This window comes from Rhinolophus sinicus, chromosome 16 (genome assembly GCF_057876585.1).
Source record: "Rhinolophus sinicus isolate RSI-liver-muscle chromosome 16, RSI-T2T, whole genome shotgun sequence".
Classification (NCBI taxonomy): Eukaryota; Metazoa; Chordata; class Mammalia; order Chiroptera; family Rhinolophidae; genus Rhinolophus; species Rhinolophus sinicus.
In genome coordinates, this window is record NC_142516.1 from 65,643,403 (window position 1) to 65,670,455 (window position 27,053).

General features: G+C 40.6%; 1 protein-coding gene across 1 annotated transcript in view; it reads left to right on the top strand.

The window, feature by feature from the left end:
• Nucleotides 1-18,795: 18,795 nt before the first annotated feature.
• MTAP (methylthioadenosine phosphorylase) overlaps nucleotides 18,796-27,053 on the top strand; it is a 49,950-nt gene continuing 41,692 nt past the window's right edge. Inside the window, exon 1 of the mRNA XM_019715068.3 lies at nucleotides 18,796-19,005. Within this exon, the coding sequence (XP_019570627.1) occupies nucleotides 18,973-19,005 (33 nt within the window). The 5' untranslated portion in view covers nucleotides 18,796-18,972. The remainder of the gene's footprint in view (nucleotides 19,006-27,053) is intronic.

Below are 27,053 nucleotides of genomic sequence, written 5' to 3' on the forward strand. Positions count from 1 at the left end.
AATATTCTGGTTTTTATTTTTAATATATTAAGATTTAAATATTTCGGGGGCTTTTCCTACAGGTCTTCAGCAATAATGAGAGAGACCTGAGACAGAAGGAGGAAACAAATTTTCAGCTAAAACAAGCTCTGTTGAACTACTTTTGGGTTAGAAAATGCTTTTATTCTCTGGGAATATTTGTGACTATTTGGACTTTGCTGATTTTTTTTCCACTTAGATTTGTATCTAGGTGAACTGGATAGTGTACAAGATGTTCAGCCAATTATTCAGTAGGTAGGAGGAAGGCACTAATTTATCCTCCCTGCTTTACTAACTACCAAGCAAATCCACTTAGAGGTGAGGCTCCAGAAATGACTTTTACACACTGACCAGCAGTTAGACGATGTGGCTTCTGGAACAGCATGATGTCAGCAACCAGAGTCAGGGCTAACCCCTGTGCATGCTTCTCAACATTGCATAGGTTACTTCAACTATCAGTCTTGTTTTCTCTTTAGTGGCCAGATAAGGAAAGGACAATGATTAAAATCTATGCCATGGCACATTCGTAAAACATTTTAAGATTTCTAATGGCAACTTTTTCCCCCTACAAAGTGCAAAACAGAAAATTACACTATATTTAATGCTATGGTGAAGGGGTATTTTTATATACTGGTGTTTCCCCTAAAATAAGACCTAGCTAGACAATCAGCTCTAATGCATCTTTTGGAGCAAAAATTAACATAAGATTCAGTCTTATTTTACTATAATATAAGACCGGGTCTATAATATAATATAATATAATATAATATAATATAATATAATGTAATATAATACTGGGTCTTATATTAATTTTTGCTCCAAAAGACACATTAGAGCTGATTGTCTGGCTCAGTCTTATTTTTGGGAAAACATGGTATAAATATGTATAATATATGAGGTGTGATCAAAAGGTACAGTGAATATTCAAATAAAAAAAATTTATTACAGTAAAAGACACATTGCCATTAATCCCCCTCAAAATACTCCCCCTCACTTTGAACAGACTTATCCCATCATTTTTGCCACTTTCTGAAGCAGTTCTGGAAGTCCTCTTTCATGAGTGTCTTTACTTTATCCTCCATCATGACAACACTCTGTGTCACACATCGCTTCTGGTATATGACAATTTCCGTCAAATAAAAACATTATGGTGTGTCCTCATCCACCTTATTCACGAAATCTGGCACTGTGTGACTTCTGGCTCCTCCTCAAAGTCAAAATGACCATGAAAGGAAAACGTCTTGAATTGATTCTGGACATCGAGGCAGCCGTGACAGCGCAACTAAAGATACTCGTGAAAGAGGACTTCCAGAACTGCTTCAGAAAGTGGCAAGAATGATGGGATAATTGTGTTCGAAGCGAGGGGGAGTATTTTGAGGGGGATTCATGGCAATGTGTCTTTTACTGTAATAATTTTTTTATTTGAACATTCACCATATTTTTTGGTCACACCTTGCATGGTATAATAAAGTTAATACATTTAAAGAGGCATTGCTACATTGTGGGAGAAAATTTATATATAATATACATGACACATATTATTTGATGCCAGTTGAGACTTCTCTTAAAAAAAGAACATAGTTTCTTAAGTTTATTTTTAAGAGAGTCTACCTAGAAAGGGCAAAAAGAAAGTTTAATTGAAGTGGAGGATATTTTGTAAATAAAGTATGATTCAGTGTAAAATTCATAATACAATTTGAACAAAGAATTTCACAGACCTCAATTTAAACAGCTTAAAGTCAGTGTTTTTCAGTCAGTGTTCTTAGTTTTCCTTAAAGTAACCATGAAGTGATATGAATGAGTCTGCTCCCTGGCATGGAAATGGGAATTTACTTCTTTAAAGATATGGGACTTTTGTTAAGAATTAATTTCTTTGTAAAGATGAAGGTTAGAATATACGAAGTTCTGACAATTAAGTTCGCGAACTTGCCACCGTGCACTTACATTGGCAGCACTGTATAAACAGCTCTGTAAGGTTTCATAACTTTGGTATATCAGTGTCTCATAGCTGCATTTGTGTCAACATGTGGCAGTGTCTTGCTGAATGACATTCATTATTGTTGTGTGTTTTTGTGTGTCGTTGTGAGAATATCTGAGCTTGAATTAGAGCAATGAACAAACATTAAATTTCTTGTTAAACTTGGCAAGAGTGGAAGTGAAATCAGGGGCATGTTAGTCCAAGTTTATGGGGATAATGCCATGAAGAAAATGGCAGTGTACAAATGGATTAAATGTTTTTCTGAGGGGAGAGAAGGCATCACTGATGAAGAGAGGTCAAGGTGGCCAGTAACAAGCAGAACTGACAAAAACAGTGCAAAAATTCATCAAAGTGTGCATCAAAATCATCGGCAGACTGTACGAATCATAGCAGACCAAGTAAACATCGATAAAGAAACAGGAAAATCTTAACTGAAAATCTTGGTATGAGAAAGGTGTGTGCAAAAATGGTCCCGAAGGAGCTCTTACATCACGACAATGCACCAGCTCACATGGCACTGTCTGTGAGGGAGTTTTTAGCCAGTAAACAAATAACTGTATAGGAACACCCTCCCTACTCACCTGATGTCACACCTAATGACTTCTCTCTTTACCAAAGATAAAAGAAATATTGAAAGGAAGACATTTTTATGACATTCAGGACATCAAGGGTAATACAGCTCTGATGGTCATTCCAGAAAAAGAGTTCAAAATTGCCTTGAAGGGTGGACTAGGCGCTAGTGTCGGTGCATAGCTTCCCAAGGGGAGTACTTCAAAGGTGACCATAGTGATACTCAGCAATGAGGTATGTAACCCTTTTTGTAGGGTGAGTTTGTGAACTTAATTGTCAGACATATTCACCTCTAGTTGGTCACATCTGACTGTAAGATTCTATTAGTGTCTCTTTTCCAGAAATTATTTCTAGGGCATACTCACAGAAATTGGTGTGGGGGGGATATATTCTCATTTGCTTCTTTCCAAAGACTAATTGTTTCAATCCCCCCACAAATCAGAGTTCATTGCTTCGCTGGGCTGTGAGGTCCCCACTCAGCCCCTCAAGGACAATCTGGTGTCACTCTGCTCTGAATTACAAGTTATTTGATTGCCGATTGATTTCCTCCGCTAGACAATAAGCTCCTCGAAGGCCAAAATCTGTGTCTTATTCATTCAAGTGTACCATTTCTACAAATATTTAAAATAGCAATAGACCCTCTAAAAGCAAAGAAGAATTGGCAAGAACATTGCACATAGCAGTTTTTCTACGTTTGTGCAATGAATATTAGATGTAACTCAGAAGTTGAAACTTGGTTTCTTAGAGCTGGAACATAGCTCAGTAGCAGAGTCTCTTTCCTCTCTCCAGCCCATGACCCCTCTCTCCTTCCAGTGTTCTAATGTGATAGTGAGCTTTATGTATCCACTTAGCTAGGCTATGGAGCCCAGTTGTTTAGTCAAACACTGATCTAGATGTTCAGCTAAAGGTTTTTTGTTTGTTTGTTTTTACATGTCATTAACCTTGAAATGAGCAGAATGGAAAAAGCAAATGACTTTCCATAGTGTGGATGGGCCTCATCTAATTAGTTGAAGGTTTAAGAGAAAAACTGAGATTTCCTGAGAAAGAAGGAATTCTGCCTCAGGAAAGAAGGAAGACTGCCTTCAGACTCAAGACTGTAACATCAACTCTCCCCTGGATCTCCAGCCTACTGTCTGCCGGCACAGCTGTCCTGCTAGGAACCAACCGGTGCTTTTACAGGAAGCCAGAGCATGAATATATGATTGATTCATGCTTTTGTGATTAGCTCCCCTGACCCCACTCTCTGGACCAAAGGGAAGTGGATCTGAGATGCTTTGCGAACATCTATATCACTTTGTACTCTGAACCCAGCACAGCTGCTTCTACTCTGCCTCTGCTTAACCTCCCAAGGGTTTGAACCACAAGCCAGGAAAGCCCTGGGTTTATTTGTACCACCCCAGTTTAAGTCACGTGTCTTTACCCCAGAAAGTCATGGATTATCTAAAGATGAGGGGTTGGCTCTACTAGTAAGAGCAGGTTTTAGATACCAAAAGCTACTCCACTGGAAATACTTTGCTGCTTCTCAGTAACTTTTGTTTTGTCAGGCTCCTCCTCTGTTGAAATGTATGCATTCCCTTTAGCCCTTTCCAGATGTATTAAGATCTGATTTTATTTCATTATCAATTCTAAGGAGGCCATCTATTGATCCTTAAAGGAGCTGCCAAACTAGATTGAGTTCTTCTTTTAAAATCCTAGACATCTTGCATACGTTTAAAAATAGAAATAAACACAAAGGTGACTGAAAGATTGATCACTCCTCCATAACAAAATTAAAGGTCACAATTTTCAAAAAATGGATTCTATTTTCTAATAAAATCTTACGGTAAAAGCCAATGACATTTAATTGCCCTGGTGTCTGTCCAGTCACTTCTGATAAAACTTTTGTTAAAAGCTCAAAACAATTTTGCATCTTGTGCTTCAATCCATTATCTACACGAAAATGCAATTTAGGTTACAGTAGAATCTCCTGCTTAAGACACTTCAATGCTCGGTATGCCCTATAAAATAAAATAAGAACTCCTTAGCATTTTATATAGAGAGATACAAATGCTGATGAACTGGAGGTAAAGTTAATGAGTAAACTGGAGGGGGAGAGGTCTTGGACAAACTGGGCAGGGCACGTGTCATCCATTGTGCTGTACTGAAATTAGAACAGTATTGCCAGACCATCTACATTTTCCTAGAAATTTTCTAGAAGGCCTGGACATCCATATTTTTGCACATGAAAGGTCCTATATTTTCACTGTAGACACTTTATTTTTAAAAAATACTGAATGAGCTGAACAAAACCCATCTAATTTCCAAATTCAGTTCACAGACCCCTCTTTGCAATGCTGGACACTGACGTTTGTCCACCTGTAGGACTTCCCCACTAACTCTGCCCTTTGAGCACATGCTTTGTGCTCTATTCATAGTCTGATAATGGTGGCTGTGTCAATGCATAACACTGGGTATCACTTCCATGCCTTCAGTCACTTGCTCCCCAGCCCCACCTTCAAGTCACGTGTTTCCAAGCCCCTTCTTGCCCTACCCCCACTCTTTTTCTTACCTGCAAACACATAGTCATATTTCATGATTCAGCTCAAGGGCCTTTCCTCAAGGCATCTCTCACCCCTCCCCAAGCCATACTCACCACACTATCCCTTGTACCCCTCTCTCCAAACTCTGTATAACTTCCTTATTACACCTGCAATATTTTCTTCTTTTTTATCTACCTGACTCCTTTTAAAAGACTCTAAGTTCCCCAAAGGCAGGGACGGTATCTCATCATCTCTGTACTCTCTGCACGTAGTGCAGTGCCTGATTCACCATCATCATCATCATCATTTAACACATATAATACCTATTGTGGTCGTAGTGCTTTACAAATATTAACTTGAACTCTCACATCAGCCCTACCTCTCACCCTTATTTTACAGATGAAGAAAACTAAAGCAGAGTGTGCCAAGATTCAATACCAAATAATCTGAGTCAGCGACCATGCTCTGAGACCACATTTCCTCCCATAGGAAGCAGTGTTATTGTCACCAGGTTGTGCCCCCACAGAAACTTCTATTAACTTGCTTGTCTTCTTTCATTCTCCAATGTATATCCTGATGAAACAGGCTGGACTCATCAGGAAAGGGTGGAAATTCCAGAACAAGCTAAGCCTCCTGGCAAAAACCAGATTGAGAAACCTAAGGACCACAGCTAAGAAACCGGTTTGCACTGTAACGATCCAAGATGGCACTTGAAACACCTTCCCAAGTGACCTTCATTAGTATGCTAAAAATCCCATCCAAGAGTGGAGACTTAACATTAAAATGAGACATGCAATGTATGGCCAAGCAGGTTTAGGAACTGTACTTGCTCCACCTCAATTCAAAGAACTCTCCGTCCTTTTCTTGGAAATCCCCACCCCTGAACATGCCTATTTCCCACCAATCCTTTAAGACTTTTCTGATTTCCTCAAACTGGGGAGGAGGTATCTTTAGAGCATAAGTTTGTCCTTCTCCATTCTTTAATCAAAGAATAAAGTCTCTGCTTTACATAATACAGTCTCGTTCTACTGGTGTGAGCAACACTGGGCAAAAGGACCTTATTTTGGGGTCGCTGATCCATAAGGGTCAGTGACATGATTTTTTGGAGATAAAATTAAAGCTAAGGATAATTTCCTAATAGTTGACTACTCTTCGGTATTTCTAACCCCTTTCTTATGTATCTTCTAGTTGCTAGTAAAACAGAAAGGCTCAGAGACTGTTTTGCCAAGAAACCAAAACTTTATTTAAAAACGGGGGTTCAAAAAACCTAAATGCACCTGGCCTTCTGAATTCATCAGCCCTTAACTCAGTCTTGGTGAAAAACAGAGTTCAGCCTGACCCAGTGATAACCTCATTAAGGAGTTTTCTTTTGGTGCAAACAGCAATTTAAGCAAATATGCACTTCTGTTTTCTTCTAGTGTTCTTTGTTATTGTAAATAGTAAAATCCAAGTTGGGCTTCGTGTGGGAAACCAAAGAGCCAAAGACACGGGGACTTTTCATTATACACAGACATGCAACAAAACGCGTTTTATTTCAATTCAGGCAGTTATTATTTATCTGCATGGCTAAGGAATGGAAGATCTCAAAAGAAACGAAGTGCTAGACTGGCCTCTGCTCCTTCACCCAGATGGAAGTTTCACAGGCCTGTGTGAAGGTTCAGGGCAAGTGCTGTCGCTCTGAAAAACTAGTGGAGTGGGTACGCATTTTCCTTTGCCTTAAAGTACTGAAGCTACAGACGTTGTTCCTGTTTTTAATCTGATTATAAATATTCAACCAAAGTAGTTAAATGTTTAGAAAAGGTGAAGACCTGATAATACGTAAGAGACGCTGAGTTACTCTGTTGACAATTAAATAATGTAGCCAAGGACAACGCAGGAAGTCATTTAGTGCTATTAATCAGTAATCTAAAGGCATTGTGTCTGTGTGCAAATATCTTTCTCTTGGCTAACATCTGTGACTTGATCATTGAAAAATCTGAGGAAGGAACATTCTTAAAAAGTACACAGTAAAGTCCAGTGATTTCCATCAATTACAGCTCACCTTTTGTAAGGCTCAAACTTGACATTTTAAAACATTTTAGTTATCACCTTCCTTCGAAATGAACAATGTACCTGTGGTTAAAATTCTACCTTCCTTTCATCATGATATTTAAGACCTAGGAAGCTTAACCTTCTGCTTAATATTGATTTTACTCTGTCGATTTTTTAAATAAAGATTTCATGCCTAAATATGCTTTGTTTTCCCCCCAAAATCTTGTTCTATGTTCCTGACCTTGAAAAATGCTGCCATCTGCTGGTCAGTGATATATAACTCTGTAAGAACACTTTGGGGTCCTTGAGGAAAGAACGAATGAAAAACCACACGCATTGTTCTAGAAGTTACTGAAGTGATAATAAATTACAGTAGAGTACACTTGCCACTTTAGAATTGACCTTTTAATTATAACATCCTCCCTCTCTCTCTCTTCCTCTCTCTTCTTTCTGATGTGAAGCCACCATGACTCAAGCATTAGCTAATGTTGAATTGCATGTTTAAAAAAAAAAAAAAAAAAAAAAAGCAAACCTTTGCTGCCCCCTGCTGTTCAGTGTCTTAGCATGTCTGAGTTTTCATTCTCCTGCTGAAAAGAGAATAATTCATATGTTTATAAAATCATAATAATCGGTTTATAAAACCATAATAATTAACTCATGTGTTTCTTCATTCAGTTAATTAACATAAGCCATACTATCCACCTATGAACCATGTTCTATGCAATATGACTGGGACACAAAAGTGATCAATGTGACAAGAAAAGAAAAATGAAGACTTTCAAGGCAAAATTACATGAAAATGTTTTAAAGTATCATCATAATCCACCAGTTCGGTTGTACCAAATCTGTGATGCCTGGGCTTAATAATAGTCTGAGAAAGAGAGGGAATAGAAGGGGAGAACAAGCAAGGAGAAGGAGGGAGAAGGGGTGGACAGGCGTAGTGAACACAATGGAATCCAGTCGTGGCAGCACGGAAAAAAAAACTGGTGGCTTCATCTCTATTTTAAGTTCATTATAAGCATAAAACTTTAAATAAAGAGCTAAATGAGTTCAACAGGAGTATGTTCCTTTTGGAGCAAGATTTGTATCTAATGTTTTAACATAATTCTGGCAATTGTCACATGGTCTAGAATAAAACTTTGCATCTGGTACAAGATCTCTGGGAAGGCCTGTGAAACTCTCAGCAACACCACGCTTACTTTCTCTTACCTCTGCTCCTTTCAGCCTGCAAGAGGTATTTTCAGTTTGACCAGAAGCTGCCTCAGTGATTGCTAATACTCCATACGTACTCTTCAGTCCAGTCACTTGGAACATGTGGTGATACCACAGAGATGCCTTATATCCAAGAAACACTATCCCGTGGCTTAAACCTTGGCCATTTACCTCTCCTTCCTCCCCCTCCTCCCTTTACCTAGCTGGCTAGGAACTGTCTTTCAGAACCCCAGTCACATATCACCTCCTCTGGGAAGTTTTTCCTGAATCTTCCCAAGCTACTAATCTGATGAAAAACTCCCCTCTTCCATTTTCCCTCAGCATTTGATAAATACATTTTCCATTGCACTCTGTGAAATGGTTGTTTAATGATTAAGAAGCTCCTCTACAATCTCAACCTCCTTCCAGATCACCTTTTCTTCTTCCTTGCCTCTACTGAAACCTAGTCACCATTTCCCTCCACAGCTTTCTGGTGGAGAGGTTGATATACCTCCCTACATACCATGGGACCATGGTGAAAGGTGGCATTCTCCTGGTTCCTCGCTGCCAATTCCAATTGCTTTGCTTCGAGGACCTCTATAAAACTATGACTATTGTGAGGTCTCTGCCATCTTTGTGGCATCTCTGACCATCCTTGTGGCTTTGGTTTGCCAGCCCCTCCAGCAACTGGATCTTGGCTCACCGTCCCAAGTCCTGTCATAGTCCCAGGAGATGGAGTATGAACACAGACAATACACACACAAAACCCAGCTTCCACCCTATCTAATTATATGAATCAGTTGTTCACTTCCTGTATCTTGCCATAACCTGGGGTTACTATTGTTCTAAAACTGAGCTTCACTATCTCCCTCCAGGACCTTCCCTCCTTCCATCTTTCACACCCCTTCATACTACCACCACTGCTCTTAGATTTCCTTGAAACTTCCAGTTCCGTAATTCTTCACTTTCACCCAAAACTCAGCTCCTTCCTGGCTCCTTTTTCCCTATAAGGCTGGACTCCCATGGTTGATAATGTGAACTCACCTCCCCAACACTTTCATTCCTTGAGCCCCTATCTACAAAGCCAATAGAGGCATATCAGGGAAAACTGTGAAGGGATTCAGGATAGGCCTCTCCAAGATGTGCTGCTTTGACATGCGGCTTATTTTGAGCTGAAGGCAAGAGAGACCCTGTGGGCTCAAGAGAAACTTTTGCCCCCACCTTAACTATCTAGAAAATTTAAATTACTAGGAACCTGGGCCATAATAAGTTATTATTGGAGATAACTTTTTATAATCTATCTATGTCTGTGTGCAAATGGCGTTCTCTTTGCGAACATCTGTGACTTGATGGCAGGGCAAACATTTAACTACTGAACATCTGCTCTTCTTACCAATCTATGAATTATCCTCCTACCCTCTAACACCCCAAGCCTCTTACCACATTCCTTAGCTCAGGATGTCACATATACCTTATTTTACCTTTCTGTCTCTGAACCTCTCATGTATGTGGGGTCTCTGATTCTCTCATGTATGCAGGATTCCTATAAGTAAACACGGAATTAAATTTGGTTATTTTCTCTTGTTAATATCTCTAATGTAGATGTAATTATTAGACCAGCCAAAAGAAGCTAGAAGGGTAGAAGAAAATTTCTGCCATCCTCTAGGATTCTCTGAGCTCTTGTCCCATTAGCCATCCCTCTTCCAGTATCTTCCAGTTTTCCTTCTGTGTGAACTTCTCCCTCTTTGCTTACAAATGTATTAAAAACTCCCCTATAATTAAGTGGTGCAGGGAGGGGGGAAACATTGACTTCCTATCCTTTTCTTATCATGTTCCAATGTCTCCTTCTTTATCCAAGCTTTATGAAGGAGGTATCTGCTATCTCTTTTCCTCACCTCCAGACTGTCCCTCTCGCTCTTCATTCTGGCCAGAGTTTCTGCTCTTGGGATAATCAATGTGAGCATTTTGTTTCAATGTTTAGTATTCTGGAGTTGAGGGCTCTGTATGTATAAAGAAGTGTTTAAAAGCTATTTGGTTTTAAAATTAACATGCAATTTATTAGGGTCACAAAATAAAAAACAAGTCTTCCTTAAATATTTATGTTCAACTTACAAACTTTGCTATTCTATTTCTAAATTGGGTATGATAAAAATATCACTCTTTGATTGATTATTGGATTAATATATCTATATTGAAAAGAATAAAGTACTTCAGTCCTCTTTTATAATTATATTCAATTAAATATTTTAAGCATTTCTCAAATTTTTAACATATTTTCGATTGTTAAGCATTTCAAATTCCTGACAGAACAAATCTACACCGCCTAGTAGCAAAATGTTTCCCAGAACCCAAATATTTTAAAAATAGAATTATTTATATACTTACAGAATTATCTATATTACTCAGAAATATAGCAAATGATGTTTTTTAGCCACAGCTTACTATTGCTTGTCAGAAAGGGAATGAAAGGACTTCAATAACAGCAGCTGCTTTTACACTCAGATATTCCCTAAGTGTACATATCCATCCCATCAGAAAAATGACTACTTTGGTCCACGAATAGTTGCAAGAACCACTGAGCTATCCCTTAATTTATAACCAGCTAATCACAAAGATTCATATGGCATTCTTTAAGTTTCTCCAAAGCAGAATATAGATCATTGATAATCCTACCTGAGATTATTTCTTAGGAAATCTGATTATCTGATAAGTGTTGTCAAAAATAGGATGGTCACCACTGATGAGTTAGGGCACTCAACCACTTTAATACAGCAGCTCCAGGGTGGCCCGAACACAAAGGACAATCAAATACCATGACAGAAAACCAAATGTTTATGTCAATCACTCTGTAAATGTTTTATAAAAACTGTGGAGCCTTGCCATTTGAATTGTAAATTACCATATCTGAAATAAAGTGATCAAATGATTCAGTCATTAATTTATTGCTTATATCTGGGCATCTTGAACCTACAAAACCCTTTTTCCCCTTGGAGCCAATGACACTAAGACAGACTCAGGAAAACATCTGGCACCCCTTTTCTCTGACCAAGTCCTACTTGTCCAACTCCCCTATCTCTGCATTGTAAATCTACTAGTCGCTGATGACATCGAGGTTTTTGAACCTGAATCTACACCAATTGAGACACTTCTGAAGACTTTATGCCTGCCTGGCATTTGGAGAGGCAATAACTTTAAAAATTTATTAGTATTACTATTAATTTTCTTACTGTCCTCTTACTTTTTTTGTTGTTGTTTTTTGGGGGTTTTTGTTTGTTTTTGACAATGTTCTGCTATATCCGGAGTGGCTACTTGCTAACAGAACTTTTAGTTTTTCCCCTAAATTTCCAATGTCAGACTCTAATAGACTGACAAAGTAGTGGCTCAAATGTCCCTATGCTTTGTATCTGTGATACAGGAGTATTGTAATAAAAATCTGAGTCGCACAGAATTGCAAGAATACTTTCAGATTGTTTAGAATTTTTATTTTTGCCCAAATTTCTAGAAGGTGGTGGGGAGTTATGTGAGTTGCTTCAGCCATGACATCTTGACAACTTTAACTTGGGATTACCAACCAGCTTGAGTCTATTTTGTAGTACCCACCTAGAACTGACACCCTCAGGAGCAGAGATGGGACCATTCAGTGGGAAAGCTGGTATAGTTGTCTGAGATGATACATGTCATGAATTTGTGTGACTATTTCCTCTTGAATACTTGATGATCCTGGAAAGATTTGGAGAAGTCTTCAAAATTAGCATGTAACTTAGTCATGTTTAAAGTTATATATTCTCTTCTCAAGGGAACCACAGAACACTGAAGAACCATTGCTAAAGACCTGGTATGGATAGCTGTTGGAAACACCAGCTCAGTACCTTGTTGGCTAGGAGCTGGAAGTTGGTGAGGTATGTATGAGGGATTATATGAAAAAAGAAGCTGTTAAACTAGCCATACAGTTTCACGATTACAATTGTTGTAAGGTGGCCTAGGTACTTCTTTAGAATTTCCTTTAGAAAAACAAGAGTCTGGGTGAACAAAGGTAATTCATAGGGCAAGAACAGAAGGGTAGGACAAGATGCTACTTTCAGATTCTTGAGATTCCTATCATCTCATTGAGGATTCCTCATACCAATCAAAAAGGGAAAAATACTGACTGCTAGAAATGTTGCCTTTATTCTATTCTAGGGCTTGTTAAGAAAAAAATTATCCAAAACTTGGAAATAAACCAAAAAAATTACTGTCTGTCTTTTAAAAGACACATTAAAGCATTGTCCAACAAGTCTGCCCAATGGTCATCTGCCTCTGGAAGGAAAGTGGTGGCAGAAATGGCCCACGCCCTGAACCAAACAAGTTCTCCCCCTGGTTCTGCATAGCTGCGAACTAAGAATGGTTTTTATACTCTTAATTGACCAGGTGAAAAAAATCTTAAAAAGAATAATTTTTTGTCACATGTGAAAAGTATGCGAAATTAAAATTTTAGTGTCTGTAAAGTCGTATTAGAATACAGTCATGCTCATTCAATTAGATATTGTCTATGCTTTCAACCTTCATCCATGCCTTAAATTTTGCCCCTTAGAAGGCAATGTTTGCTACCTAAGGACTGTGACTTTGTTTTATTATTTCCTACTGATAAGGGTTCAGGCTTGTTATAGCTCCCTCCCACAGAGTTAAAGATGAAAATGGTATCTGTTCATGGAAAAGATAACCCAAAGTTTACAGTTTTATTGCCTTTAAAACATAAATCACTTTTGTATCTAATTTTTCTCTTTTTCTAGCATTCTCTTTTCTGCTGTTTCAGCTTCTTATATCCCGCTTTGAATATGCTTTGCCATTCTGTTGATTCTTTACTATATATACAAGCCAACTATATAGTTGTTTGAATATTACATTTTTAACTTCCTGAAAACTTATTTTGACATATTCTTCTAAAATGGATTCTTTTATTCAGAGAATGCTGTAGTGGCTATTGTGAGTTCAATTCACCCATAATTGGCCAGTCCCATGCATGTAAGTATTTGTATGCTTTTTTCTCATAATGCATGATTAAAACTGTTACAGTCCCTGTGGGAGGTGGATTGATTTGCCTTGAACTACATGCCCCATACAAATAACAATAGTGCGTGAAAATCAGCTGGTCAGTGGGTGCCTGGTTTCTTAGAAGAGGTTATATTTTAAATTTTATGCATAAATGTTAATTTTATGTATAAATGTAAATTTTATGTATACATGTTAATTTCTTCCCAGAAATGGCTTGTGAATTACATCACTCAAAAAAACAGACCAGAGTTATGGTTAAGATAGCAGAGTAGGTAAACGCTGTGCTTACCTTTTGTCAGGACCACATCAAAATAATAACTAAACTACAAAACAACCATCATTGAGAATTGCTTGAAGTCTTGCTGAATTCAAGTCCTACAACTATGGACATACAGTAGAAGCCACCTCGAGATTGATAGGAGGGGCAGAGATACTGAAAGGGCTAGCCCCACACCCACATGTGACCATTAAAAATTGGGAGGGATATCTCAGCTGTGGAGGTTCCCTCCAAAGGAGCAAGGGATCCTAGCACCACACCAGGCTCCCAGCCCAGGGTTCCAGTGCCAGGGAGAGAAGACCCCCATAATTTCTGGTTGTGAAAACCAGCAGAGATTGTAGCTGAGTGAGACAGAGGGCGGCTGTACTCCCAGGTACTCCTCTTAAAGGAAATGTGCATGGACTTACTCACCAATGAAATCACTGACTCTAAGCTCCAGCACTGGGGCAGCAGCTGGAGAGATGACAGGAACATACAGGAGGTGAACTGAGTTGTCTGGTTTCAGAACAAGGGCTGGAGGGACAGCTTTCTCCTGGACGGAGGAGCTGGCAGAAGCCATTGTTCCTTTGTTGAGACTTCCCCCTTCCCAGCATGCAGACGCAGGCAGCCGCCATATCTGAGTCTCCATCAAGCTGGCTAACACCATGCCCTGGTGATTCTGAGACCCTACCCCACCCACATTTGGGCATACCCAAACCACTTCCAGTGACTTTTTCATAAAACTGCCTACTTTGGCTCATGCTGCAGACTTTCCTAAAGTCACTCAAAGGTTCATTGGATCCAGACAAGCAGCATCTGGCTTGATTCTGTCCTGTATCTCTGGCTGAGCAGCCCTAACCCTGGCGCTAGCAGCAGCCGGCCTTGGTTTGCAGCTTGGCTTCTTGAGGTACTTCCAAGTATGGCATGGGTGGCAACCATCTGCAGATTGCTTTGTGTCTCTTGCTGGTTGGCCCCAGGTGGGGCACAGGCTGGGGCTGAATTTGACCTGCAGCGGGTCCCCTCCCAGGTGGCCCTGGGGCTGGCGCACCGAGTGGCCATCTTCAAAATAAGCTGGAGCATCACCCAGCCACTTCCAAGGATGACACACCCAAGGGGTGGAGCAGGAACCAGAGCCCTGCTGAGGCATATCCCACTCTGTAGAGTCAGCCCCTGCACCACAACTTCTCCACTGTAGTCACGGCCAGTCCCCACAAACCATGTGCCCAAGAGTCAATCCCTCCTACTGATGTGCAAACAGTGAGCAAGGCTCAAGTACAACAGGAGGGCACACAAAACCCACAAAAGTGACACACCTGGAGTGTGCAGCTCAGGTGACCAGGAAGACTGCACCACTGAGCCCCACAGCACACCTACTACATAAGGCCACTCTACTAAGACCAGAAGACATAGCAGCCCTACCGACTACATAGAAACAAACATAGGGAGGCAGCCAAAAAGGAGAAACAAAAAACATGTCCCAAATAAAAGAAAAAAATCAAAGCTCCAGAAAAAGAACTAAACAAAATAGAGACAAGCAGTCTACCAGACCAGAGTTCCAAACACTAGTTAAAAGGATGCTCAGTGATCTCAGGGAGAACTTCAACAAAGAGATAGGAAGCATAAAAATGGAGATAGAAAACAAAAAAGAACCAGTCAGAAATAAAGAATACAATATTGTAAATGAAGAATACATTGCAGGGAATCAACAGTAGACTAGATAAAGCAGAGGACTGAATCAGAGATTCAGAAGAGAAGGTAGCAGAAAATCCCCAATCAAAACAGCAAAACGAGAAAAGAATCAAAAAAAAAAAAAAATGAGAGTTTAAGGGGCCTCTGGGACAATATCAAGCATACAAAAATTCGCATTATAGGGGTACCAGAAGGAGAAGAGAGAAAGCAAGAAATTGAAAAACTATTTGAAGAAATAATAATGGAAAACTTCCCTAACCTGGTAAAGGAAAGAGATATATAAGTCCAGGAACTGCAGAGAATCCCAAACAAGATGAATCCAAATAGGCCAACACCAAGATACATCATAATTAAAATACCAAAGGTTAAAGACAAAGAGAGAATCCTAAAAGCAGCAAGAGAAAAGCAGTTAGTTACCTACAAGGGGGTGCCCATAAGACTGTCAACTGATTTCTTAACAGAAACTTTGCAGGCCAGAGGGATTGGCACAAAATACTCAAAGTGATGAAAAGCAAGGACCTACAACCAAGATTACTCTACCCAGCAAAGCTATCATTTAGAATTGAAGGACAGATAAAGAGCTTCCCAGACAAGAAAAAGCTAAAGTTCATCACCACCAAACCAGTATTACAAGGAATCTTAGAGGGACTTCTTTAAGATGAAAAAAATATATACATATGAATAACAAAATGGCAATGCCTACATCCCTATCAATAATTACTTTCAGTGTAAATGGATTAAACGCTCCAATCAAAAGATAGGGTGGCTGAATGGATAAGAAAACAAGACCCTTATATTGCTGCCTATAAGAGACTCGCTGCAGTTTGAAAGGCACACACAGACTGAAAGTAAAAGGGTGGGAAAGGCTATTTCATGAAAATGGAAACAAACAAACAAAAAACGCTGGAATAGCAATACTCATACCAGACAAAATAGACTTTAAAACAAAGACTATAACAAGAGACAAAGAAGGACCAGTAATCCCACTTTGGGGTATTTATCTGAAGAAACCCAAAATGCTACTTTGAGGGGACATGTTCATCCATGTGCTCATTGCAGCATTATTTACAATAGCCAAGATATAAAGGCAACCTGGGTGTCCCTGAATGGATGAATGGATAAACAAGAGGTGGTACATATATACAATGGAATATTACTCAGCAGTTAAAAAAAAGAATAAAATTTTGCTATCTGTGACATGGATGGACCTAAAGGATATTACGTTGAATAGAGTAAGTCAGACAGCAAAAGATAAATGTCATATGACTTCACTTATAAGTGGAATCTTAAGAACAGAATTAACAAACAAATAAAACAGAAACTCATAGATACAGAGAAAATTTTGATGGTTGCTAGATAGGAGGGAGTTTGGGGGTAGGTGAAAAAAGGGGAAGGGATTAAGAAGTACAAATTGGTTGTTACACAGTAGTCATAAGGATGTAGAGTATAGCATAAGGAATATAATCAATAATACTGTAATAACTGTATGGTGTCAGATGGGGACTAGATTTATCAGGGTGATAGATGGGAGAGGGATTGGGGGTAGGGTGAAAAATGTGAAGGGATTAAGAAATAAAAATTGGTAGTTATAAAATTGTCCTGGGGATGTAAAGTATAGGGAATATAATCAAGATTATGGTAATAATTATTGTTCCAGGTGGGTGCGTCAGGGGGATCACTTTATAAATTATATAAATGTGTAACCACTATGCTGTACACCTGAAAATAATATTAAATGTCAATAGTAATTGAAAATGTTTTAAAGTGGGGAAAGATAAAGGGGAATAAGAGGTTCAACATTCCAGATATAAAACAAATAAGTCTTGGGGATGTAATGTACAGCATGGGAAATATTGTCAATAATATTGTGATAGCACGGTACAGTGTCAGATGGTTGCTAGATTATCATGGTGATCACTTCTTCAGCAAAGGGAATGTAATCAATAATGTGGTAATAACTACGGCTAGTGCTATGTGGGTACTGTTGAATAACTTTGTTGTACCCCTGAAACTAATATAATATTGTATATTGGCTACATTTTAATAAAAATCTTAAAGAAAATAAAGAATGGAAATTATTCACAATAAAAATGTAAAACTAAAACAAACAAAAAACAGACCAGACTTGGGCCAACTTTTCCGTTCACCGGCATCACATGTCCGAGAGCACATGCTTGAGCCCTGACCTGCAAGTTACAGTAGAAAAGTCCAGACGTCCAATTTAGCTCCTTCCAAGTTCCCAATTCCTTCTCTGAGTCTTTAACGCTTACAGGATCTAACTTGTTAACAGGGTCTAACTTTGGGAAAAGAAGCAGTGCTGAGTAGAAACTGGATTTAATTATTACATCAAAGCACGTAAATTGTCAAGATCCTCTAATAATGTAGCAGCCATGAAACCCAGGGTGTCCGTGTCTCTGCAATGGATCCCCTTTCCGTAATGGGCTTCTGCTCCTCCATAGAGCAATGAGCAGATAGGTTCCTAGAAAACCGCATCCATGGCAGCCTCCTGCCCTTTCAAAGGAGCATCCTGATCTACTACTTTTATTCTTCTACCATTTCATTTTAAAACTTAAAAGAAATGGGTGATTTTTATAACTTCTAGAAGAAAGAAAACTTTACTTGTAAAATTTAGACCTAAAGCTAAGTATAACGGAAGCGTGAAAGCCTTTATTGTTTAAGTAAACAGGTTGTATGGGCAGTGTCTGAAAAGCGATACTTTGATTGAAATGATGAGTGTGTCTTGTTTCAGTGTTTTGCTGCTGCAGGGAAAGAGGAAAGTATATCCTTCCACAGCCACCCTTCCACCCTGAGTAATTTGCAACATTTCTGTGTCTCAGAATACGGAACAGTATTTTGTTTAGGAGACCTTAAGCAGGACATCAAGGGAGATTAAATTGGATTATCCCAGTAGGGAAAGGATGGGGATTTTTAGAGTAAGGGATTACCCAGTGGAGGGAGGGCCAATGGTGGTGGTCGTGGTGGTGGTGGTGGTGTGTTGGGGCTGACCAGCCAGTGTTGAAATGATGGAGACACGAGTCTGGATTCTGAATCTAGATGTATTGGATGTTGCTCCGGGTGGGAAGGGTTAAACATGGCCCTGGCCCCGTTGAGTCAGGCTGGGAGGTAGGCAGTGTCTCATCCCCTTTAAAGCCTCCCCTCAAATTGAAGATGAGTAAGCCATAGTTTTGTTCCCTTTTGGTGACGATTCTCCCTCCCGCGAGAACTTCTGGAATGCAGACCAGCCTGATTTTACAGATGAGGCCGTGGATGCAGCGAGTACTTGGCAGAGCCGGGCGTGCTGCTCTTCCTTATAAGGTTCTTGTTAAAGTTAACGGAACTGATTAAAGTGCAAAGCACAGAGTTAAGAACCATACGAAGCGCTCAATAAACGGTTTTCATTGTTATTGTCATCATTATCATGAACCCGTTAGCTACAGCTGTGGGTGGAGAAAAACAAAAAACGGAAAACCGGAAAGGTCTGCAAAAGGGGCGGGCCGCGGGAACCTCGAATTGAGGAGGGGGGTAGTGGGGGGAGATTCCACACTAGCAGCCAATCCAGCTGTCCCGAAGAGGAAGAGGAGGAGCCAGAGCCGCCCGAGACCGCACTGCTCCGTCCCGCGCTTGGCGCTAGAACCCGCTCTGCTTCTTATCCTGCGCGTCAGCCTCTGCAGCCTTCTCCCAGCGCAGATATGGCTTCAGGTGCCACCCCCACGGCCGTGAAGGTGAGATTAGCGGTCCTGGCGGCTGCGGTCAGCCCTGCACAGTGCTCTCTGGCTCCTGTCCCGGGAGACCGCGCCTCGGGGCTGAGCGCCCTGCTTGTGCTCCCACGCCGCGGCGGCATGAGTCTAAGACTCCGCACCCAGGCAGGTTCGCCCGGGGGCGGGGAGCAGGGGGAGAGGGAACGCTGGCCAACGTGCGCTTCACCTTTGGTCTCTGCTGCATCCGCACCGCGCGTGGCGTGGGCAATGTGCCCCTTTTGAGAGGGGCAGTGGGCCGGCGCTGCGCAGGTAGCTGGAGCTCCACTTTTTTCCGGGGAGACGCATCCGGCGGTGTGCCTGCCGCTGGTGAGACCGTCTCAGGGTGACCTGCGGGACTCATGCTTCCGCTCTGACTCGGTTCACTGACCGCGGCCCACGTGGGAGAACTGCGTGTTTGTTCTTTTGCAAGCTTCCGGCTTTTTTTTCCTCTTCCAAACCTAGGCCTTCCCCTGAAGTTTTCCCTTGCAGCGCAGTGCTTCGGAGGTTCTGAGACTTTTTTTGCAAACTGAAATGAAGTACAGAGCAGCTCCCTGTTTGGGGCCTCTGGCCTTAAAAGTGATTTGTTGGCAGCCTTGAAAGTTAGAAATCAGTTTCCATGTGCTCTCGGGCTACTGAAGTCTCTGTGCAAGAGGTCATTATGCGGTAGAATCTTTAGCCAGAAGAGAGCATGAGTTGTGAAGGGTGCAGCGAGTTTCCCCGTGGCTTTTAAACACTTATTTCTTGGTTGGTGTGTCGGGAGAGTGTAGAATTACAGTGCATAAGGAAAAATTGATAAAACTTAAGATCTCTTCTGGGCTCTTCATGATTGGCTAAGAAATCAGTTAACTTGTTTGACTTTCGAATTCTTGGCCCGTTAGGATAGGGAGGCCCGCCGCCTTATCTAAGTAACTCTGGGTTCCTTGCTTTGTGTTCATTTCTCCAGGGAAAAGGCAAATCTCTACTGTCAGCGTGTAATCAACCAGGCCCTTGCAGCTTTTAATGAGACAATTATGAAAGGGAGTGGGGTGGGGAGTGTTGCAATCACACTTAGGTATGAAACTCCTTTTGCCATTTTGAAAAGAACCTTGCTTTCAAAAATATTTATAGAATGACTGCCTCTTACCAGTCATGGAGAACACAGCAGGAAGTTTTTATGAAGCTGTGCAAAGTGAACGAGTTCCTTAGGTGCCCATCTATAAAGTGGGGGTTTTACTGCATGGTTTGTGAGACGTTTAGAATTGTATTGTCTGTCTAGCACATGGTTGAAACTTATTAAATGGTAGTGCTTATAAGTGGGGCAGCTGTGATTAATTTTGAATATCTTTTTCTCCAACAATTAAATTATGACGATAGGTATCATTAGGCCATGGCTTTCAGTGGGCAAACAGGAAGCTATCACCTTTCCCTTACAGGCATACACTTAAAATATTAAAAACAGAGAGGAATAGTATTTAAAGCATCCTAATTTTAATCTGGTTCAACATTCTTCCTGCAACATTTTCCCTGTAAAATTAATGCAGTGCATTAAAGTACACAATGGGCACTGATTAGAGCCCTGATATAAATATTGAAGGATGTTTATTTTTGGCCTTGGTGAGCTGCTGGATATAAAATTAAGAAGTACAAACAGTGCTAGGCCTGCCTGCTCTTTTCTGTGTTTGAGGTTAGAAAGGTAACATCTTTGCGGTTGAGAATCCATGATGCCAACACCAAATTTCCCAAACTGCAGAGGCAACATCCTGCATGGAAAACGCGAAGTGCTAGTATCCACAGCAAAATTGGCTAATAAACCATATCCTGTCCCCAGATTATGGAATGTAGAGCTGGAATGTTCTTGAAGACCAGATAGCCACACAAACCCCATTTCGTGGGCATAAAGCTGAGTCCCAGAAAGGTCAACTGAGGTGTCCAGCATTACAGTTTGCCCTAGATGGTGATAGAATTGGGCCTGGAGCCTGGCAATCCATCAGCTAGATGTTAGGAGGCATTTCTGAATCTGACATGTGGTTTCTGTGCTCTGTTTTATTATGTGAGTAAAGAGATCATGTGCAGCCTTAAGGCAGAGGGAGTGGGGAGTGAGTGCATAAAGCAGGCTACCTCCCTGTGCCTGCTGGACATTCCTATGGTACTAATAACAGCTGTTGTTTGGGAGGACCTCCGCATCAGCCATGGGCAGGTGGTATGCTTAACCGCACAGAGGGCTAAAGAGGTCTTTGGCATTCAGACAGGGCGTTGTGGAGGCCTCCTTCAATGGGCTGTGGCTCCCCCAGGCAGCTTCCCAGCTTTTGCTGTGGGGGAAATAAATAAGTCTGTTAACCATGGTTGCTATGACAGGGAGGGGATATGGTCCCACTGTAGGTGGGTAGTGGGCTATCAACAGAATGGTATAAGGGGAATGGGTCTCATGGAGTCTAGACTATGGAGAATAGGCCTCTTAAGCTCTCCTGGCTGTATGAGTATAGCCGGCAAAGGCCTTCAGACCAAAATTCCTTGAGTGACCCTCAGAAACTGGGGGACAACCCACAGGCCCCAATTGGAAATGACCAACAAGCATTTTTTGCCTGGGGATACAATGACATTTTGGGCAGGACACTTCCTTTTGTAGGACAGTCCTGAGCATTGCAGGATGAACTCATGTAGTGTATCCTTGGCTCCTCCCCATGAAATACCAGTAGCACTGCCTCCAGTCATTGTGGCAGCCAGAAATGTCTCCGTGGGTTTCCAGACACCCCCAGGAGAGCTGGTTCACAGTTGATTGAGGGACCCTGGGCCCAAATCCCTGAAACAGACTGCCTGATGAGGAGATAAAGGAGGAGCCAGGTTTGTGTCCTGACCAACAGAAAAAAACCAGGAGGCAAGGGGGCTTTTGTTGTTCTTGCTTTGAGGAAGTTTATATATTTTGATTTTGTTTGCTTTTGTGACGGTGAGAAGGTGTAGGGGAACAACAACAGATACTAATACATTATTTCATTTGAGTCTCATAATTCTATGGATTAAGGGGAAATCTTAACCTTATACAGGTGTACCTCAGAGATAATACGGGTTTGCTCCCAGGTACCACTGGTGAAGGGTCTTACCTTCAATTTGTTAAAAAAAAAAAAAAAGAGGTATGCCTTCCAGTACAGATGAGGAAGCAGGTATATTATAAATTTTTGTGTGCGGTGGACTCTAGAACCTTAGCTGTGATTATAATTATGGTATTGTAGTCTGTGCTTAGGAAGCCTCCAAAACAGTGGTTCTCAAAGCATAGGATGCCTCTGTGCCCACCTGAGAATTTGCTAGAAATGCAAGTTCTTGGGCCCCACCCCATTCCTTCTGAATCAATCTGGGTTTAAAGAAGCCTCAGTCTATTTAGATGTCCACTGACATGTGACAACCATTGACCCAGGGAGCTTTGAAAAGGCTGGGCGTCTGCATTTTAACAGCTTTTCATGTGAGTCAGCGTACAAGTTGCCTGTGGCTGCTGTAAAGATTACCACACACTAGATGGCTCAAAACACACATGAATTCTCTTACAGTCTGGAGGTCAGAAGGCCAGAATGGGTCCTATGGGGCTAAAATCAAGGTGTCAGTAGGGCGGGGCAGGTCCTCTTGGAGGATCTAAGGAAGATTCTGATTCTGTGCCCTTACCTTTTCCAGCTTCTAGAGGTCGCCGACATTCCTTGGCGTACAGCCTGCATCATAGCCTTTTCTCCCTCTGCTTCCATCATCCCATCACCTTCTTCCTGATTTCATCATCTCTAAGGACCATTGTGATTACATTTAGGGCTTGCCTAGATAATCCAGGATAATCCCCAAATCCTTAATCACAGCAAGGAACAGTCACAGGTTCTGGGAATTAGGACAAAGATAGGACCTCATTCAGGATCCATTATTCAGCCTATGACACTCAGCTAGCCCAGTTTTTAGAATTTCATGGTCAAGGTCCTAGAGTGGGGGTGCTCAGTTCTGGCTGCACATTAGAACTTACCACCTGAGGAGCTTTAAGTAAACAAACTCTGCCTTGCCCAGTTCATTAGAATCTCTGGAGTCTGGGACCTGGGCTTTGACACTGAAAGCTCCCTGAGTGAGTCTCCTATCCAGCAGCTGACCCAGGAAGCACGCTAGGATGGATCCTGCTGTTCCTCAAGTGAAGGAGAGCTGTAGAGAATACAATAAGTTTTGAGGAAAATCCTCAAAAAAGAATTGACCATTTCAGGAGGTAAACTGCTATCTTCAAGAGGGTAATATCTCGACTTTGCAAGGGGAAGTTGGTTAAATAAAAACCATGGATGTTCTGAGCCCTCAGTTATTTCTGACCAAAATATGTTGTTCCTTACTAGTTTGCTAGGGCTGCCAGAACAAAGGACCACAGACTGGGTGGCTCAAGCAGCAGAAATTTATTTCCTCACATTTCTGGAGGTTGGAAGTCCAAGGTGAAGGTGTCAGCAGGGTTGATTTCATCTGAGGCCTCTCTCTTTGGCTTGAAGATGGCTGTCCTCTAACTGTGTCTTTACAAGGTCTTCCTTATGCATATCGGTCCTAGTCCTTATAAGCTCACCAGTCATAATGGATAACCCCCTACCCCATCCCAACCCATTGCCCCACCCCCACTGCCGCCAAAGATCTCATTTAACTTTACCTCTTCAAAGAGCCTGTTTCCAAAAATAGTCACATTGTGAGGTATTAGGAGTTAGGACTTCAGCATACTGATTTGGGGGACACAGTTGAGCCCATAACCATCACCCACAAGGGTAGCTTACAGAGGGGATATCTTGTCAGAGATGAAGCAACCAGCTAGGTTAATGGACCATATTGCAGATTTGGAACAGACCTCCCAGACTGAGACAATTGGCCACTCTCTCCCCATACAATTGGACTTCTGGGATTTTGTAAGGCTCTGGGAGTCCTCAAAGCTAGGGCAGCCTAATGAGACCTTCTGTCTGCTGTGTTTGCCAAACTTGTCAGTAGCAGCCAGAGCTGAAGGACTGAAATGCCCAGATCAGGGATTGTGCCAGCTCGAGCTCTGGCTCTTTCCTCATCATGAGCTTGAAGCCCTCAGAGGCAGCTCATCTCCTTGGCAGGACTGAGTCTCAACTGCTTGGGGTTGTGGTGCTTTGAGAACACCATCGTGGCTTGCTAAGTTCCTTAGGGCAGTGTGTCCAGGCCTCAAAGTGATGAGGAGTGGTTCTTGAAACCAAGTGGGGTATGTGAAATCTGGGTCCAGGTACCAGGAGAAATAGACAGGGTAGGGGTTAGTATGAGCCCATTCATCATTGCTGGAAGTAACCATTCTGCCCAGGTATGCGAACATTTAGATAAAATAATTTCACAGCCTCAGAAACTCAAACCCTCATCTTTTTTTAAAGAGATTTTTAATTTTATTTTTATTAGTTTGAGGTGTACAAAACAACGTAATGATTAGACATTTACACCCCTCACAAAGTGATAACCCCAACAAGTCTACTACCCACCTGACACCATACATAGCTATTACAGTACCACTGCCTATATTCACTATACTGTACTTTACATCCTGTGACTATATATATATACGAGTATATATACAGAGGATTCCAAAAAAATGTATACACATTTTAAGAAAGGAAAAAACTGTATTAATATATACTGATAAAAAATGATGAATACAAGTCATGTTGGACTTCTGAAATTCCAAGAGGTGCTCAAAGTGGTTACCATCAGCGTCCAGACACTTCTGATTATGACGAACCGCTTGAGCAATGTTGACCAAAGTGTTAACATCTCTATCTCTTAAAATGTGTATACATATTTTTGGGCACCCCGGTATATATTTTTTAAATTACAGTTGACATTCAATCTTATTTTGTATTAGTTTCAGGTGTACAGTGCAGTGGTTAGGCATTTATATAATCTATGAAGTAATCCCCCTGATAAGTCCTATACCAATCTGACAACCTACATAGTCTTTACAACATTATTAACTGTATTCCCGATATTGTATTTCACATCCCGTGACTGTTTTGTGACTACCAGTTTGTACTTCCTAATCCCTTCACCTTTCTCACTCATCCCCCCCTCCCATCTAGCAACCGTTCACTGTATCTATGAGACTTTCTGTTTTGGGTTTCTTGGAATAGTTAGAGGAGAATAGGTGTAAATTCTTTGAATGTTTGGTGAAATTCAACTGTGAAGCCATCTGGCCCAGGATTTTTGTTTGTTGGGAGCCTGTTGATTACTGATTCAATTTCATTAGTAGTAATTGGTCTGTACAGAGTTTCTGTTTCTTCTTGATTCAGCCTTGGAAAATTGTATGCTTCTAGGAATTTTTCCATTTCTTCCAGATTGTCTAATTTGTTGGCGTATAGTTGTTCATAGTATTTTCTTAAAATTTTTTGTATTTGTGTAGTGTGTATTGTCACTCTTTTTCCATTTCTGATATTATTTTATTTGGGTCCTCTCTTTTTCTTTGATGAGTCTGGTTAAAGGTTTGTCAATTTTGTTTACCTTTTTGAGAAACCAGCTCTTGGTTTCATTGATCTGTTTTTCTTTCTTTTTTTTTTTTTTTTTTTAGTCAGTATTTTGTTTATTTCCACTGTGATCTTTATTATTTCCTTCTTTGTACTCACTTTGGGCTTTGTTTTCTTTTTTTTTTTTTCCCAGTTCCCTTACGTGTAAAGTTAGACTATTTGTTTGAGATTTTTCTTGTTTCTTTAGGTAGGCCTGCATTGCTATGAATTTCCCTCTGAGGACTGCTTTTGCTGTGTCCCATAGATTTGGGGTTGTTGTGTTTTCATTTTTGTTTGTGTCAGGGTATCTTTTGATTTCTTCCTTGATATCATTGTTGATCCATTCATTATTTAGTAGCATGTTAGGTAGTCTCCATGTGTTTGTGTGTTTTTGTTTCTTTTCTTGTAATTGATTTCTAGTTTCATGCCATTGTTACCAGAGAAGACACTTGATGTGATTCAGTCTTCTTAAATTTATTGAGACTTGTTTTGTGGCCTAACATGTGGACTATCTTGGAAAATGTTCTGTGCGCACTTGAAAAGAATGGGGTGAAATGCTCTAAAAATTTCAATTAAATCCATTTGGTCTAGTGTGTCCTTTAAGCCCTCTGTTTTCATTTTGATTTTCTGTCTGGAAGATCTGTTATTGATGTCAGTGCAGTGTTAAAGTCCCCCACTATGATTGTATTACTGTTGATCTCTGCCTTTATGTCAATCAATATTTGCTTTATATATTTAGGTATTTCTATGTTGGGTGCATAAATATTTGCTACGGTGATATCTTGTTGGATTGATTGCTTTATTATTATGTAATGTACTTCTTTGCCTCTTATTATAGTCTCCATTTAAAATTTTATTTTGTCTGATACAAGTGTTGCTACTCCAGCTTTTTTTCTCATTTACATTTGCGTGAAATATATTTTTCCATCCCCTTACTTTCAGTGTGTGTGTTTTTCGATCTGGAGTGGGTCTTTTTTAGACAGCATATGCACTGATCTCATTTTCTTATCCATTCATCTACCCTATGTTTTTTCATTGGAGCATTTAATTCATTTACATTTAAAGTGATTATTGATAGGTACATAGCTATTGCCATTTTATTATTCATATTTTTGATCTTCATTTGTTTGTTTGTTTTCTCCTTTCTTCTACTTAAAGGAGTCCTCTTAACATTTCTTGTAATACTGGGTTGGTGTGGTAATGAGTTCCTTTAGCTTTTCCTTGTCTGGAAAGCTCTTTATCTCTCCTTCAATTTTACATAATAGCCTTGCTGGGTAGAGCAGTCTTGGTTGTAGGCCCTTATTTTCATTACTTTGAATATTTTCTGCCACCACATTCTTGCCTGCAAAATTTCCATTGAAAAATCAGCTGATAGTCTTATAGGAGTTCCCTTGTAGGTAACTAGTTGTCTTTCTCTTTCTGCTTTTAGGATTCTCTGTTTGTCTTTAACGTTTGCCTTTTTAATTATGATGTGTCTTGGTGTGGGCCTGTTTGGGTTCATCTTGTTTGGGACTCTCTGTGCTTCCTGGACTTGTATGTCTATTTCCTTTCCCAGGTTAGGAGAGT